The 16,555-nt window shown below is 39.1% G+C and overlaps 1 protein-coding gene across 7 annotated transcripts in view; it reads left to right on the top strand.

Annotated features, from left to right (window-relative positions):
• The window catches only part of stk3 (serine/threonine kinase 3 (STE20 homolog, yeast)), a 564,172-nt gene that overhangs the window by 70,358 nt on the left and 477,259 nt on the right, over positions 1 to 16,555 (top strand). For 6 of the 7 annotated variants that reach the window (XR_011352582.1, XM_069922527.1, XM_069922523.1 and 3 more), the window contains exon 2: positions 1,997 to 2,077. The exons of the other annotated variant lie outside the window; for it this stretch is intronic. Coding sequence is in view for 5 of the 6 variants with exons in the window: in XM_069922527.1 (XP_069778628.1) it covers positions 1,997 to 2,077 (81 nt within the window). In the remaining variant the exon portion in view is untranslated. The remainder of the gene's footprint in view (positions 1 to 1,996; positions 2,078 to 16,555) is intronic. 7 annotated transcript variants of the gene reach the window in all.

Genomic DNA, 16,555 nt, shown 5'->3' on the forward strand with positions numbered 1-16,555 from the left:
CTGACAAGAACCTCCTGAGCGGTAACCATTTACCTTTCAAGCACCAAAGCTTGGTAAAATACATAGATGTTAAATTCTGTGCACAGTAGAAGAATTTCCTGCAACCAGTGAACTTGGAGGAGTGAGAAGTGAGATTGGACTGTGCATTAAAGAACTTTTCTGAATTTATACACACACACATTACAAACACATATGCTTATAATTAGAAGGGGGTTAAGTTAGTAATGAGTTAAAGTTTGATCCTGCTTTCATGTTTAAAGATAATTAAAAGTAACCTTTTTTTAATTAACTATTTGTCCTGGTGAATTTCTATCGCTGCTGGTTTTTGGGGTCCTCTGGGCCCATAATACTGCTTAATGTTGGATATTTCTGGGATGTTATTTGCAAAATTTTTCTCAACTCTAAGATCTGAATGGATCCAGTTTTCCTTGGACAAAATAGACTGTAGTTTTGATCATCCTATTTTCTTTATAGAATTAAGGGGAAAATGCATCAATGTTTAGTGTATGCAAATATGTGTAATATGATTATTGTTGTATATTATTCAAATTTCAAAAGTGTGCTCCCCCTTAATCCAATAAAACATTTAGTGGGAAATAATTTTGTTCCATTGTGGCTTTCTTGGAGGATAGAGGTTAATATTAAATTAAGTGAATCACAAAAGTCTGCGACACTGTGATTGTAGAAAAAACTGAAAACTGCAGGAGTAACTCAGCAGGTCTTGCAGCATCTATAGGAAGTAAAGATATATAACTAGGTTTTCGGGCATGTGCCCTTCTTCAGGCCTGAAACATTGGTTTTATATCTTTACCTCCGATGGATGCTGTGAGGCCTGTTAAGTTCCTCCAGCATTTTTGTGTTTTTACTCACATTAAATTAGTAGTTTATTGAAATTAATTTTGCTAGTGGTTAGGTAATGAATGTATTGAGAGGTTGAGATTGCAAGGATGTGCTGATAGTGAGGTATGTGAATGAACCTCCGTAGTGCAAAAGAATTACATGGGCAAAATTTATTAGGAGTGTCCAGGAAAGGATTCCTGACACAATTTGGCTGACTAGAGGGAGGCCATACTGGGTCTTGAATGAGGCAATGTATCTGGTAAGGTAACAAATCTCAGTGGATGAGCAGTTCGGAGTTATTGGCCACAACTCCCTGACCTATAGCAGAGCCATGGACAAAGATAGGAGCAGACAAAATGGGAACGTGTTTAATAGAGGAGGGGCTTGTAACAATGGTATAAGAAACTTCAGAGAGTAAATTGGGAACTGATGTTCACAGGGAAATTATAGCAGAAAAGTAGAGAATGTTTCAGGACCACTTGGATGAGGTTCTAGATAGATTTGTCCCACTAAGACAGCAAAAGATAGAACGGAATAGGAACCATGGTTGACAAGAGAGGTGGAACAGTTAATCAAGAGGAAGAAGAAAACATACATAAAGGTCAGGAAGTAAAAATCAGGTAGGCTAATGAGAATTATAAAATAGCCAGGAAGAAACTAAAAGAAGGAACATAGGAGAGCTAGAAGGAAGCTTGCGAAGGCCTAAGGCAAGCATTTTTGAGACATACTTGGGGTAGTCAGAACATCCCAATGACACCAATAAATTTAGTTGGGTCTTTTGGAGATTCTTTGGCCAAATGATAATTTGAATGACAGACATGCTGGTACAAAAATTGTACAAGTGCAACTGGTGCATTTAAATGACAGCTTCAGTGAACAGGAGGGAAGAGAAAGGGAAGGATGTGTTTATGGGTTCAGAAGAAGAGGAGTACTTGAGATTTTGTGCGACATGATCAATCTCCAAAGTTCACATCGGTGTTTAGATAATACATGCATTTAATGGTAGGTTTAAAATCATAGCTTTCAGCAGAAGGAACAATAATGTTTCATTATTACTTTGATTTGACTAAATTTAATTGTACATGGTTTATGGAAGGAAGCAAATTCAGATTTCTAATTCCATGGAGTCTTACCTTTAATTCATTTCTTTTTTTAGCAAATTGAAAAAGCTAAGTGAAGACAGCCTCACAAAACAGCCTGAAGAAGTTTTTGATGTATTGGAAAAGCTTGGTGAAGGGTGAGTGGCATAATGCTTCAGCTGTTTTTTTTTTCTGGATTTTGGCCATGGGTGTCTTACTGAAGTTACTGAAAGTTGGAGTTGGTATTCTGGTTTAAAGCAGCATGTTTGAAAATAAGGTTTGTTATCACACTGTATGTAATAACAACTTCTGCACCAAGCTTTCTGATGGGAATTGAAACCAAATGGTTTATTTGCCAAAGCTGAAAGGAGCTAACTAAATGCAATTTCACAGCATTATCTTTCAGTTTAGTTTTTGTATTTTTTGTTGTTGAAGAGACGAAAATGAATGGTGTTTGATGTTAGTCTTAAAGTTGTATGTCATTTTGTATCTCTTCCCTCACTGAGCTATCTGCCCGAGACCTTTTCCTTTGTACAGAAAGGTCAAACTGAAATTAGAAGCACGACAACTTGTATTCTACCTAGGTAGCTTAGAGATCAGTGGTATGGACATTGAATTTTCCAATTTGAGGTAACCCACACAGTGATGAAGTGTTTTGAAAGGCTGGTGATGAAGCAGATCAGCTCCAGTCTGGGCGGAGACATGGATTCATTCCAGTCCTCCTATCGTAGTAACATGTCTATGGCAGATGCCATCTCACTGGCTCTACGCAAAGCCCTGGAACACCTGGACAGCAAAGATATGTTCATCAGGATGCTCTTTATTTACTACAGTTCGGCACTTAACACCATCATCCCCTCAAAACTGATCAGCAAACTCCAAAACCTGGGAGTTTACACCCCATTGTATAATTGGATCATGGATTTCCTCACCTCCAAACCACCATCAGTGAAGATTGGTAAGAACTTTTCCACAATTTCCATCAGTACCGGAGCACCAAAGGGCTATGTTCTTAGCCCCCTGCTCTACTCACCTAGCTTGGTATGACAATAGCACCATCTACAAATTTGCCGACTATAACACGCTAGTGGGCTGTAAAAAGGAAGGGGATGAATCAGCATACAGGATGGAGGTTGAAAACTTGGATGAATGGTGCACCAAAGACAACCTTACACTTAATTTCACCAAAGCTAAGGAGCTGATTGTTGACTTCAGGAAAGGAAAGCCGAAGGTATACAATCCAGCGATCATTGGGGTATCAGAAGTGGAGAGGGTGAGCAAGTTTAAGTTCTTGGGGGTCACGATCTCAGAGGGTCTTTCCTGGACCCAACACACCAATGGCATCGTGAAGAAAGCATGTAAGTGCCTCTAATTCCTCAGGAGTTTGGGGAGGTTCAGTATGACACCAGAAACCCTGGCAAATTTCTATAGAGTTGTGGTGGAAAGTTTGCTGACCGGCTGAATCACAGTCTGGTATGGGAACACCAATACCCCTGAGCGTAGAGTCCTCCAAAAGGCAGTGGACTCAGTCCAGGAAATCACAGGCAAAATGCTCCCCACTATTGAGTACATCTACAGGGAACACTTCCGTCAGATGGCAGCAGCAATCATCAAAGACCCAGACCACCCAGCACATGCTCTTTTTTCGCTGCTGCCTTCAGGAATGAGGTATAGGTGCCACAAGACTCACACCACCAGTTTCAGGAACAGCTCTACCATCAGACTCCTCAATGACAAACTTAATCAGAGATTCATTTAAGGACTCTTACTTGTGCACTGTGATGGGCCCAGAGTACCCCAGAACCCAGCAGCAATAGATATTCACCAAGACAAATGGTTTCTTAAACAAAAGTTGCTTTTAATTATTTTAAATATGAAAACAGGATCAAACTTTAACATCACTATTAACTTAATTAACCTAACTTAACGCCCTTCTAATTCTAAGCACACATGTATGTAATGTGTGTGTAAGTTTAGAAAAGTTCTTTAATTCACAGTCCAATCTCACTTCTCACTCCTCCAAATTCACTGCTTGCAGGCTACTGTGTACAGAATTTAACATTTATGAAGTTCACCAGGCTTTGGTGTTTGAAAGTTAAATGGTTATCATTCAGGAAGATTCTTGTCAGTATTCAGAGAGAGATTTGTTGTTCCTGGACACAAACTAATCCAGTTTAATCAGCCATGTCAGTGTCTTGCCAAAGAACTTGCCCTATTGGGGTTTTCCAAATGATAACCTCTTTCTTTCAGGACACCACAGAGTTCCTTTTCTGTTTCCCTTATTTCAAGTGAAACATTAGGCAGCCAGTCCTCTCCTCTTGTATGGACCACAAGGCCTTTGACCAGGCTGAACTAAGAACTCACAACCCATCTTCAAAATGGGTTTTTTCCACAAGCTTCCAGTCCCAGATGCTAATGCTGAAGTTTAAAACTGCAGAACTGAATTTCCTCTCCCTCTCCCTCCCTCCCGTTTGACCCCCTTTCTGTTTGCAAAAACCACATGACCCTCTTAGAACAGAAAACTACACTCAGACAGCCTGCGGCTCTGAGTTCTTTCATCTGTTGCTTTTCAAAACATCAGTGATGTCCCTTGAGCAGTCTTCAAAGTTTTTACAAAGTTTCTTGGAGTCATCCTATCTAAGTTGAGCAGAGCTCCAGTATTTTAAATGAGATCTGTTTCGAAATGTTTGTATGTGACTTACATTAAAAAACCTGCCACAATGTATCTCCCAAAATCCTATCTATATACAATATAAATCACAACATAATCTGTCACACTTACCCTCTGTAAAGAAATTGTAACTCTTGATTTAAAATTCACTTACAATTAAACTGACTTTAAAATCACTAATACACAATATGTAACATGTTTTAATAATGTAACTCAATGTTACATAGATGTTCAATTTTAACATTTTGACAAACAATCTGTGGTCACATCATTTGTACCAATGATATGATTAATTTGCAGATTACATTCTTGCAATATTAAACTCCAGTTTAACAATCTTCTGTTTTTATTCTTAATTTCATTCAAAAACACCAGAGGATTGTGGTCAATGTGATGAAAGTTAGATGGAATATTTGGAAATGTTTTTGGGAGATAAATTGTTAAAATTAGAGTAGATTATATTCATACACATATTTTAAAACAGTTCTTATTTGAAATACTGAAGAATTCATATTCAGTGACTTTAGAGAAATTATGGAGAATGCTATGCACATTTCACAAGTAGGTGCTAATTGAAATGATGTCATGAAATGAATGGACTGGAGTCAGGTCGTCTGTGTTGGACATTTCTGATGTCTCCGCAAAGAACTCACTCAAAGGTCAATGAGAGGTTTGTTTACTTAGATGAGAGCAGAAGACTAACTCCTATTGTTTGCTGGAGAAGGAGGGGGTTTAACAAGTGAGAGAGAGAAGGACATGTGGCTGGCAGTTTGAATCTCAGAGATGGAGAGAGAGAGAGAGACTGAACAATGTCAGCCAGGAGGAACTTGTTTGAACTGAAACAGAAGCTTCAGAGTGGCGGATGGCTGGAAGTGCTATCTGTCTGATGTTTCTCTTGGAATAAGTGAAACAGAAAGGAACTCTGTGTTAGCCTGAAAGAAAGAGGTTACCATCTGGAGAACCCAGATGGAGCAAGTTTCATCAGCAAGACATTGAGGTGACTAATGGTGGTCCCTCATTTGTGGAAATCCTGAAACAACACATCTCTCTCTGCAAAACTACAAGAACCTTCCTGAGTGGTAAAACATTTACCTTTCGAGCACCAAAGCCTGGTGAACTTTGTACATGTTAAATTCTGTGCACAGTATAAGAATTGTCTGGAACCAGTGAACTTGGAAGAATGAGAAGTGAGATTGAACTGTGAACCAAAGAACTTTTCTTAAATTTACACACACATTACATACACGTGTGCTTAGAATTAGAAGGGGGTTAAGTTAGGTTAGTTAAGTCAATAGTGATAAGTTAAAGTGTGATTCTGTTTTCATGTTTAAAGATAATTAAAAACAACTTTTGTTTAAGTAACAATTTGTCTTGGTGAATATCTATTGCTGCTGGGTTTTGGGGTCCTTTGGGCTCGTAACATCAGTAAATATCAGAATTGGTTCATGAGAGGTACCTAGATATGCATCAAAATTCTGCAGAGCAAATATTATAGACAATAGTTCCTTCTCAATAGTGGATTAGTTCCTTTTATAAACATTGATTTTTTTTGAAAAGTAGGCAATTGGATGGTCAATTTCATTATTTTTTTGTAATAAAATTGCAGCATCCAGTGCTAAAGAAAATGGTCTGTCAAAAGCAGGTGATTTTAAAACAGGGTAATGGCATAGCATCTCCATTAAATTTTTGAAAGCTGTTTGACAAACTTTAGTCCACACAGATTTCTCCTCTTGATTGGTCAAAGGAAGAACAACCTCAGCAAAATTTCCTATAATATCCTGCCATTCCTAAAAACCTTCTCACTGCTTTCTTGCCATTGGGAATAGGAAACTCAGAAATTGTATTCACGCTAGCTTGAATAGGTGCAACTTTGCCATGACCATCTACATGACCTAAGTATGTTACGGTGGCATTTGCAAATTGACTTTTTACTAAATTAACAGTTAAGTTTGCTTTGGATAATGTTGCAAAAAATTTGTGCAATTCCCTTAGATGTTCTTCCCATGTGTTACTTTTTGTGACCAAGTCATCAATATAAGCATCTGTATGTGTTAACCCTTGGATTACCAAATTAATCATCCTTTTTTTCATGCCAACTTGTATAAACCGGATGGAGTTATAAAATCCGAAATATTCTTTCCTCTCTCAGTTTGAGGTGTACATCAGTCACCCTTCAGCAAATCCAATTGTAAGAAATTTAGCTTTCCCAATTTTATCAATATAGTCATCTATCCTCGGAATAGGATAAGCATCTGTTTTAGTTATTGAATTAACCTTCCTGTAATCTGTAAAGAACCTAACAGTTCCATTTGGTTGCAGTTCCAGAATACAAAGAGAACTCCAATCTGAGTTTGAAGGTCTAATAATATAATTTCTCAACATATATTCCACCTCCTTATCCATGATTTTACTCTTCTGAATGTTTATTGTATATGGGTGTTGTTTTATGGGACTTGCTTCTCCCACGTCCACATAATAAAAAATCTCAGACGTTCTTTTTGGCACATCAGGAAACAAATTTGTAAATTTCAAAATTAATTCTTTCAACTGCATCTGTTCTTGTGTTTTAAGATGGCCTAACTTTTCCAAAATTGCTGCATTAGTTAGGCGGACAGGAACCATGGTTTCTTTAAGGTTACCCTCACAAGATTCTGTTTGCATAATCTTATGATCCATAACTTCCTCAACCCTGTCAACAGCCAACACCTCTGATACTAATTGTTCTCCACTATCTTATCCTCATAATAAGGTTTCAACATATTTATGTGACAAACCTGAGTTTTATTCCTTCGATCTGGAGTGTTAATATCATTCATTTTTGATATAACTACATACGGTCCAGAAAGTGTAGCTCTCAAAGGATTGTTGGAAACAAAATTAAAACTTTACTTCCTGTCTTAAAATTCCTCACTTGAGTTTTCCTCTCGAATAAATGCTTCATTTTACCCTGAGCCATTTCTAAATTCTCTTGAGCCAAAGTCCACACTTTTTGTAACCTACCTTTATATTTAGAAACCTAATCCAGCAAGTCTAACTGCACATCCTCATTAACCCACTGTTCTTTTATCAACATTTAAGGTCCTCTAACCTGATGTCCAAACACAATTTCAAAAGGGCCGAAACCTAATGACTCCTGCACAGCCTCCCTTGCTGCAAGTAACAATAAATGAATCCCTTCATCCCAATATTTTCCATTCTCCAGAAAATAAATCCTCATCATATTTTGAAAAGTAGAATGAAATCTTTCCAAAGCTCCCTGAGTTTCAGGATGGTATGCAGAAGAAGTGATCTGTTTTATTCCCAACTCATAAATCAACTGCTGAAACAACCAAGACATAAAATTAGATCTTTGCTCACTCTGGATCTCTATAGGTAATCCAAAAACTGTGAAAAATCATTCCAGAGTCTTTTCCACCATTTTTGCATTAATATTCCTTAATGGAATTTCCTCTGGAAATCTCGACTGTTCACATAATTATTAATAAGTGCTGATTTCCAGACTTCGTTTTAGGCAGGGGACCTACACAATCCACAATAACCCAAGTGAAAGGTTCCCCAACAATAGGAATAGGTTGCAGTGGAGCCATTGGAGGACCCTGGTTAGGTTTCCTCACAACCTGACACAAGTGATAAGTCCGGCACCAATTTACAACATCCTTCCTCAAACCAGGCCAGAAAAATTCTCAAAATCTTATTCATCACGAAGATGACCACCCAAAGGTGTACTGTGGGCTAGATTTAAAATTTCATTCTGGTAATTGCTAGGAATGACCTCCTGATGAATCACCCCACCATTCTTCACTAGCAGGAATATCAAGAGGTCTCCACTTCCTCATCAACAAATCACCTTTCAAGTAATATCCACAAGCCATTTCTTTATCTCCTGTTCACTTACTGCTTTGTCCCTTAAGTCAATAAGATCTGTATCTCCCTCTGTTGCTGAACTAGCTCTTTCCTTGACAAAGAGAAATCCTTACTCTCACAATTACCCTGCTCTTTCAAAACTATTTCAGAAGTACTGGGCATGTCTCTATCAACTGGATCTTCCTCAGCTCTCATCATTTTCTGAGACAAAGACCTTGTAACAGCAAATGCAGGATATATCTCACAATCCTCTCTAACCTCATCCTTTCTCGGCCAATTTGCTAATCTCAAAACTGACCCAACTTTATCCTCTGCCAAATCATGGGTAACTTTAAAATTACTCCTACTGCAACAGGTCCTTTAACTAATTCTGAATTCAGCACTATGTTGTGAAGAGATATTGACTCTACCTCACTTCCAGCACCTTTAATCAAAATTGTCTCCCCTGTGTCAGTCTTCTGATCAAGAGTTAAAACATTTTCCAACAACAGTGACTGAGCAGCCTCAGTATCTCTAAGAATTTTAACTGGAACTTGTGATTCTCCTTCCTTTACTGAAACAAAGCCTTCTGACTCAAAGGTTTGAAAACATCCATAACACCCTTACCAGGTTTGGAACATCTGTTCTCCTTAAATTCAACTGTCTGAATACACGCTTCTGGTAAAACCTCCTTTTTCTCGTCTCATTTTTAATACGAGACAATTTGCAACAACATAACCATAACCATATAACCATATAACCACTTACAGCACAGAACAGGCCAGTTCGGCCCTACTAGTCCATGCCGTAACAAATCCCCACCCTTCTCGTCCCACTGACCAGCACCCGGTCCATACCCATCCAGTCCTCTCCTCTCCATGTAACTATCCAGTCTTTCCTTAAATGTAACCAATGATCCCGCCTCAACCACGTATGCCGGAAGCTCATTCCACATCCCTACCACCCTTTGCATAAAGAAATTTCCCCTCATATTCCCCTTATAATTTTCCCCCTTCAATCTTAAACCATGCCCTCTAGTTTGAATCTCCCCTACACTTAAATGAAAAAGCCTATCCACATTTACTCTGTCTGTCCCTTTTAAAATCTTAAACACCTCTATGACCAGGTTTCTTACAAAAATGACATACAAATCCAGATTTTCTGTCCTTTCCCACCTTACCTTCATCTTTCCTCTTAACATTCTCCCCAGATTAATTTCAGGCTTACAAGTCTGCTCCACATTAATTTTCTGAACAGGCTCACTATTCTGAAATGTATTTTTGTGAACTAGGGCAAAATCGTCTGCTAATCTAGCCGTTTGTCGCCACGTCCCCATGTCTCTCTCAAGGTATAATTTAATCTCAATTGGAACACACCTTTTAATTTCCTCAGTTAATATCAATTCTTTTAATGTGTCATCACTTCACTTTGGTTTGGCTTCGCGGACGAAGATTTATGGAGGGGGTAAAAGTCCATGTCAGCTCGATTGTGGCTGACAAGTCTGATGCGGGACAGGCAGACACGGTTGCAGGGGTTGCAGGGGAAAATTGGTGGGTTGGGGCTGGGTGTTGGGTTTTTCCTCTTTTGTCAGTGAGGTGGGCTTTGCGGTCTTCTTCAAAGGAGGTTGCTGCCCACCGAACTGTGAGGCGCCAAGATGCACGGTTTGAGGCGATATCAACCCACTGGCGGTGGTCAATGTGGCAGGCACCAAGAGATTTCTTTAGGCAGTCCTTGTACCTCTTCTTTGGTGCACCTCTGTCACGGTGGCCAGTGGAGAGCTCGCCATATAACACGAACTTGGGAAGGCGATGGTCCTCCATTCTGGAGACGTGACCCACCCAGCGCAGCTGGATCTTCAGCAGCGTGGACTCGATGCTGTCGGCCTCTGCCATCTCGAGTACTTCGATGTTAGGGATGAAGTCGCTTCAATGAATGTTGAGGATGGAGCGGAGACCACGCTGGTGGAAGCGTTCTAGGAGCCGTAGGTGATGCCGGTAGAGGACCCATGATTCGGAGCCGAACAGGAGTGTGGGTATGACAACGGCTCTGTATACGCTTATCTTTGTGAGGTTTTTCAGTTGGTTGTTTTTCCAGACTCTTTTGTGTAGTCTTCCAAAGGCGCTATTTGCCTTGGCGAGTCTGTTGTCGATCCTTGCATCTGATGAAATGGTGCAGCCGAGATAGGTAAACAGGTTGACCGTTTTGAGTTTTGTGTGCCCGATGGAGATGTGAGGGGGCTGGTAGTCATGGTGGGGAGCTGGCTGATGGAGTACCTCAGTTTTCTTCAGGCTGACTTCCAGGCCAAACATTTTGGCAGTTTCCGCAAAACAGGACGTCAAGCGCTGAAGAGCTGGCTCTGAATGGGCAACTAAAGTGGCATCGTCTACAAAGAGTAGTTCACGGACAAGTTTCTCTTGTGTCTTGGTGTGAGCTTGCAGGCGCCTCAGATTGAAGAGACTGCCATCCGTGTGGTGCCGGATGTAAACAGCGTCTTCATTGTTGAGGTCTTTCATGGCTTGGTTCAGCATCATGCTGAAGAAGATTGAAAAGAGGGTTGGTGCGAGAACACAGCCTTGCTTCACGCCATTGTTAATGGAGAAGGGTTCAGAGAGCTCATTGCTGTATCTGACCGACCTTGTTGGTTTTCGTGCAGTTGGATAACCATGTTGAGGAACTTTGGGGGGCATCCGATGCGCTCTAATATTTGCCAAAGCCCTTTCCTGCTCACGGTGTCGAAGGCTTTGGTGAGGTCAACAAAAGTGATGTAGAGTCCTTTGTTTTGTTCTCTGTACTTTTCTTGGAGCTGTCTGAGGGCAAAGACCATGTCAGTAGTTCTCTGTTTGCGCAAAAGCCGCACTGTGATTCTGGGAGAATATTCTCGGCGACACTAGGTATTATTCTATTTAGGAGAATCCTAGCGAAGATTTTGCCTGCAATGGAGAGCAGCGTGATTCCCCTGTAGTTTGAGCAGTCTGATTTCTCGCCTTTGTTTTTGTACAGGGTGATGATGATGGCATCACGAAGGACCTGAGGCAGTTTTCCTTGGTCCCAACAAAGCTTGAAAAACTCATGCAGTTTGACATGCAGAGTTTTGCCGCCAGCCTTCCAGACCTCTGGGGGGATTCCATCCATACCTGCTGCTTTGCCACTTTTCAGTTGTTCAATTGCCTTATATGTCTCATCCTGGGTGAGGACCTCATCCAGCTCTAGCCTTAGGGGCTGTTGAGGGAGCTGGAGCAGGGCAGAATCTTGGACTGAGCGGTTGGCACTGAAAAGAGATTGGAAGTGTTCTGACCATCGGTTGAGGATGGAGATCTTGTCGCTGAGGAGGACTTTGCCGTCTGAGCTGCGCAGCGGGCTTTGGACTTGGGGTGAGGGGCCGTACACAGCCTTTAGAGCCTCGTAGAAACCCCTGAAGTCGCCAATGTCCGCGCTGAGCTGGGTTCGTTTGGCGAGGCTAGTCCACCACTCATTTTGGATCTCCCGGAGTTTGCGCTGAAGATGGCTGCATGCGCGACGGAAGGCTTGTTTCTTCTCTGGACAGGACGGCTTTGTAAGGTGAGCCTGGTGGGCAGCTCGCTTCTTTGCCATAATCATTATTTATTCCTTTTGAGTCGCACCAATGGTCAAAAGATGCAGATTTTCCCAGAGTAAAATCCATATTAGATTGATTCCATGTTTTCACCAAACTCCTAAATTTTTGTCTCTATGCTTCTGGAACCAACTCATAGGCATTCAATACTGCTTGTTTAACAGTATCATAATTTGCCACTTGCTCTGTAGTCAAACTAGAGTGTGCAATGTGTGCTTTTCCCTTCAGTACACTTTGGAGTATAAGAGGCCATTTTTCTTTTAGCCATCTTGAGCTCTCAGCAACCTTTTCAAAAAGTTGAAAATATGTTTCTATATCAAAAGGAGGAACTAGATTTACCTCTCTACTAGCCAAAAACCTCTCCCCAGGAGTTACAGCCTCAATTCTCTTACTTCCCTCCATCTCAATTTTTAACTTCTCTAATTGAAACTGTCTATCCCTTTCAGGCTTTTGCAAGTCATATTTTCTTTGTCTTTCATCATCCTTCCTCCATTTTTCAGCCTCTTTTTTTTATTCCTCTGCCTCATGTTGTTGTTTCTGCAACTCAAAATTCCATTTCTATCTTTCCTCTTCCACCCTCAATTTCTCTAATTCCAATTGCCAGTCAAAAGATCTATCCTCCAGAAAATTATCTAAGTCTTTCTCAATAAATTTTCTCTCACCCATATAATATTTCACTATAATCCTCTATTTGTATTTTCCTCATCCAATGCTTGACTTCACTCAGCTTTAATGCCTTAGAAATAACCATCAGAGATTGGACCAGAATCTTACCCCTAGAACTATAAATTCTTTTAGTGCAAATCTCTAATAGGTGTTTTAAAACCTGCATATTATATCCCTGTAACAAATGATTCCACTTAAATATAAATTGATGAACTTGAGGCTCAGAAATACATGCCATTTCAACTTTAGCCCACCCAGGAGGTTGAGTAACATCAAACATCCTATTAACAAATTTTAGTTGCGCCGCCTCATAATAATTCTGAAAATGAGGCAATTGAAGTCCACCTAAAGCATACTTCCAAGTCAATTTCTGCAGTGCAACCCTAGCTAATTTACCTTCCCACAAAAACTTTCTCATCGCAGTATTCAAATGCTGAAAAATGCCTTTGGAAGTACACATGGAATTGATTGGAAAAGATATTGAATGTGTGGAAAAACATTAATTTTAAAACAATTCAAACAGCCTTTTAATGTTAAAGGAAGATCTTTCCACTTATTCAAATCTACTTTAAATTTTTTAAATAACGATACAAAATTTAATTTGTATAAAGATTGATAATTTACATCAACAGTTACCCCAAATATTTTATTTTATTAGACCATCTAAGCTTTGTAATCTGTTTACAATCAGTATAATAATCATCTGAGACTGGTAAAATTTCACTTTTATTCCAATTAACTTTATACCCAGGCATGACTCCATATTGCTCCAAACACTCTTGCAAATATTTCAAAGATTGTTCCGGATGTGTTAAATATATAACACATCATCTGCAAATAAATTGATCTTATATTCATCTTCAGCAATTTTTATTCCTTTGATATTACTATTTTGTCTGATAGCTTGAGCTAATGGCTCTATGACCAATGCAAATAAGGGTGGTGACAATGGACAACCTTGACGTGTGGATCTCGATAATTTAAATGATGAAGTTTGACCATTTTTCACCACCCTTAACAACTGGATTTTTATATAATGCCTTGACCCAACCAGTAAAAAGTGGCCCGAACTTAAATTTTTCTTGTACTTTAAATAAAAAATGCCATTCCACTTGGTCGAATGCTTTTTCTGCATCAAGTGCAACTGTAATTGGTTGGTTGGGCTGATGTCTCGATGCATTGATCGAAGTAATCAATCTAAAAATATTATCCGAGGCATATCTATTCTTAATAAAACCTGCCCGATCAACATGTACCATTTGTCGTAAACATTTAGCAAGTCTGTTTACTAATAATTTAGCTACTATTTTATAATCTACATTCAATAAAGAAATTGGTCGGTATGAACCTTCCTTCAAAGGATCTCTGTCTTTCTTTGGAAATACTGTAATTATCGCTCTTGAAAAAGAGTCTGGAGTGATTTCTCATCTGTTGCTTGTTTAAGCACATCCATAAATACAGGAGACAAAACTTCATTAAACTCCTTATAAAACTCTGCAGTAAACCCATCATCTCCGGGAGATTTCCCATTTGCCATAGTTTGTATAGCCTCCTTAATTTCAAAATCTGTAAATGGGGCCTCCAATTCCTTCACGTCCTCATCCTTTAAAACCAGCAAATCTAAAGCAGCTAAAAAAGACTCAATAAAACCATTTTCATGAACCCCTTCAGAAGTATATAACTTTTGATAAAATTAAAGAAATTGATAATTAATTTCCTGAGTTTATTTGTAACTGTCAAGTTCGTTTTACAGCATTAATTAACCTCGAAGCCTGCTCAGCCTTCAACTTCCAAGCCAACACTTTATGGGCTCTATCCCCTAATTCACAATAATGTTGTTTAGATCTCTGTATTAGTCTTTCATTTTGATACGTTTGTAATGTATTATAACAAAGTTTCAATTTAGTCAACGCTGCTTTTTTTTTATCTTCAGTAAAATTCCTTTTGAAAATCTTTTTCTAAAACTCATATTTCCTTCTCCAAAGTCAGGCTCTCTGCCAAAAATTGTTTCTTAATTCTTGCAGAGTAACTAATAATTTGACCACGCAAATATGCTTTCAAAGCATCCCATAAAACAAAATTACTCTGTACCGAATTGGCATTTATTTGCAAAAAGGATACAATGTGTTCCTTAATATAGATTGTGAATGCAGATTGTTTCAATAACATTGCATTAAATCTCCATCGATAGGTCGTCTCCATAGGTTCAGGATCAATACAAGATATAAATTGCATAGAATGATCGGACCCAATCCCACTCTTATATTCAGCCTGAATAATTCGAGCCTGAAGATATGCTGATACTAAAAACAAATCAATTCTAGAAAAAGAATCGTGTCAAGATGAATAAAAAGAAAAATCTTTTTCTGTCGGATTTAACCTTCTCCAAATTTCAACCAAATTCAAATCTTTCATCAAAGCTTCCATTTGTACAGCCATCTTAGATTTCTTTACACTTTTTGGAGATTTATCTAATAATGGATCCAAAACACAATTAAAATCTCCTCCAATTAAAATATTTTCATTAGCCTGATTCAAAATCAAAAAAAGTTTCAGATGCACACTGTTACACATTAGGTGTGTAAACATTCAAAAGTGTCCACACTTCCTCAAAAATTTTACAATTTTACAATTCACCATCGAAACTCTGCCTGCTGTCACAGAGAATGATTCCAATTCAAACGGTATCTTTTTATGTACCAAAATTGTTACTCCTCTTGCCTTAGAATTAAAAGAAGCAATAACATGTCCAACCCAATCCTTTTTCAACTTCTTATGTATTCTCTCAGTCAGATGTGTTTCCTGTAAAAAACGCATTATCACCCTTCATCTTTTTAATATACGCCAGTACATGCTTTTGTTTAATCGGATTATTAAGACCCTGAACATTAAAAGTTGCAAAATTCAAATTAGCTATATTTTACTCAAAAGATCACCTCACACAGCAAATACAAATATATATATAAAAAAGATCCCCTTGTGTAAATAAAAATTCACCTCTCAAACTACACAAAAATAAAAAAAAGCAAAATAAAGTATATATTAAAAAAAAACCTTCCCAAAACTACAACAAATGTAGTAAGTCCCCAATTAACCAGGTGTGAACAATACCACTAGTGGCAGATGACTTCGGAAGTATCAGAGTCACCCACCACCCCAGCTGAGCTTCTTTAGAAATTAATCATCTTATTCAAGTTCATCCTATTGACTCCAGTTCAGACAAAGATTGTTTCGGGTCTTCAATGTCAAACAGACTTTGCATCATTTCTTCCTTCTTCCCACTCCCATTCCTCTTATCATATATTTAAGGATTTGAAATTCTAAGGGTATTAAGGTGGTGGATGATTGTTTTGAAGATGGACAGTTTCTTTCATTTACTAGACCAAAGGAGAAATTTGGGATACCATCTAATTCTCTATTTGTATATTATCAAGTGTGAGCTTTGGTGATAAATAATTTTGGAAGAGAAATTATGCTACCTAACTTAACTACCATAAATATTTGTGTATAATGTGTTCCGTGTATAATTTGACCCCCCCAAATTTTTGAGGGGAAAAAAAGGGGAACAATTTTACCCCCATGTATAATACGACCCCCTCCCCTCACCCACCTGAGTCACGCTCGCATCTCTCCGCTTGCCCGCCCGGCCTCCTGAGTCGCACTCATGTCTCTCCACCCGCCTGCCCAGCCTCCTGAGTCGCGCTGCCGACTACCACTCGCCCACCTGCCTGATCGGCTGCCCGAGTCACGCTGCCTACTACCACTCGCCTGGCTGTCTGAGTCACACTGCCGACTACTGCCTGCCTGCCTGCAGAAATTAAAAACATTTTTTTTACTCTCGTGTATAATGCGACCCCCCCCCCC

The sequence above is a fragment of the Narcine bancroftii genome, chromosome 2 (genome assembly GCF_036971445.1).
Source record: "Narcine bancroftii isolate sNarBan1 chromosome 2, sNarBan1.hap1, whole genome shotgun sequence".
Classification (NCBI taxonomy): domain Eukaryota; kingdom Metazoa; phylum Chordata; class Chondrichthyes; order Torpediniformes; family Narcinidae; genus Narcine; species Narcine bancroftii.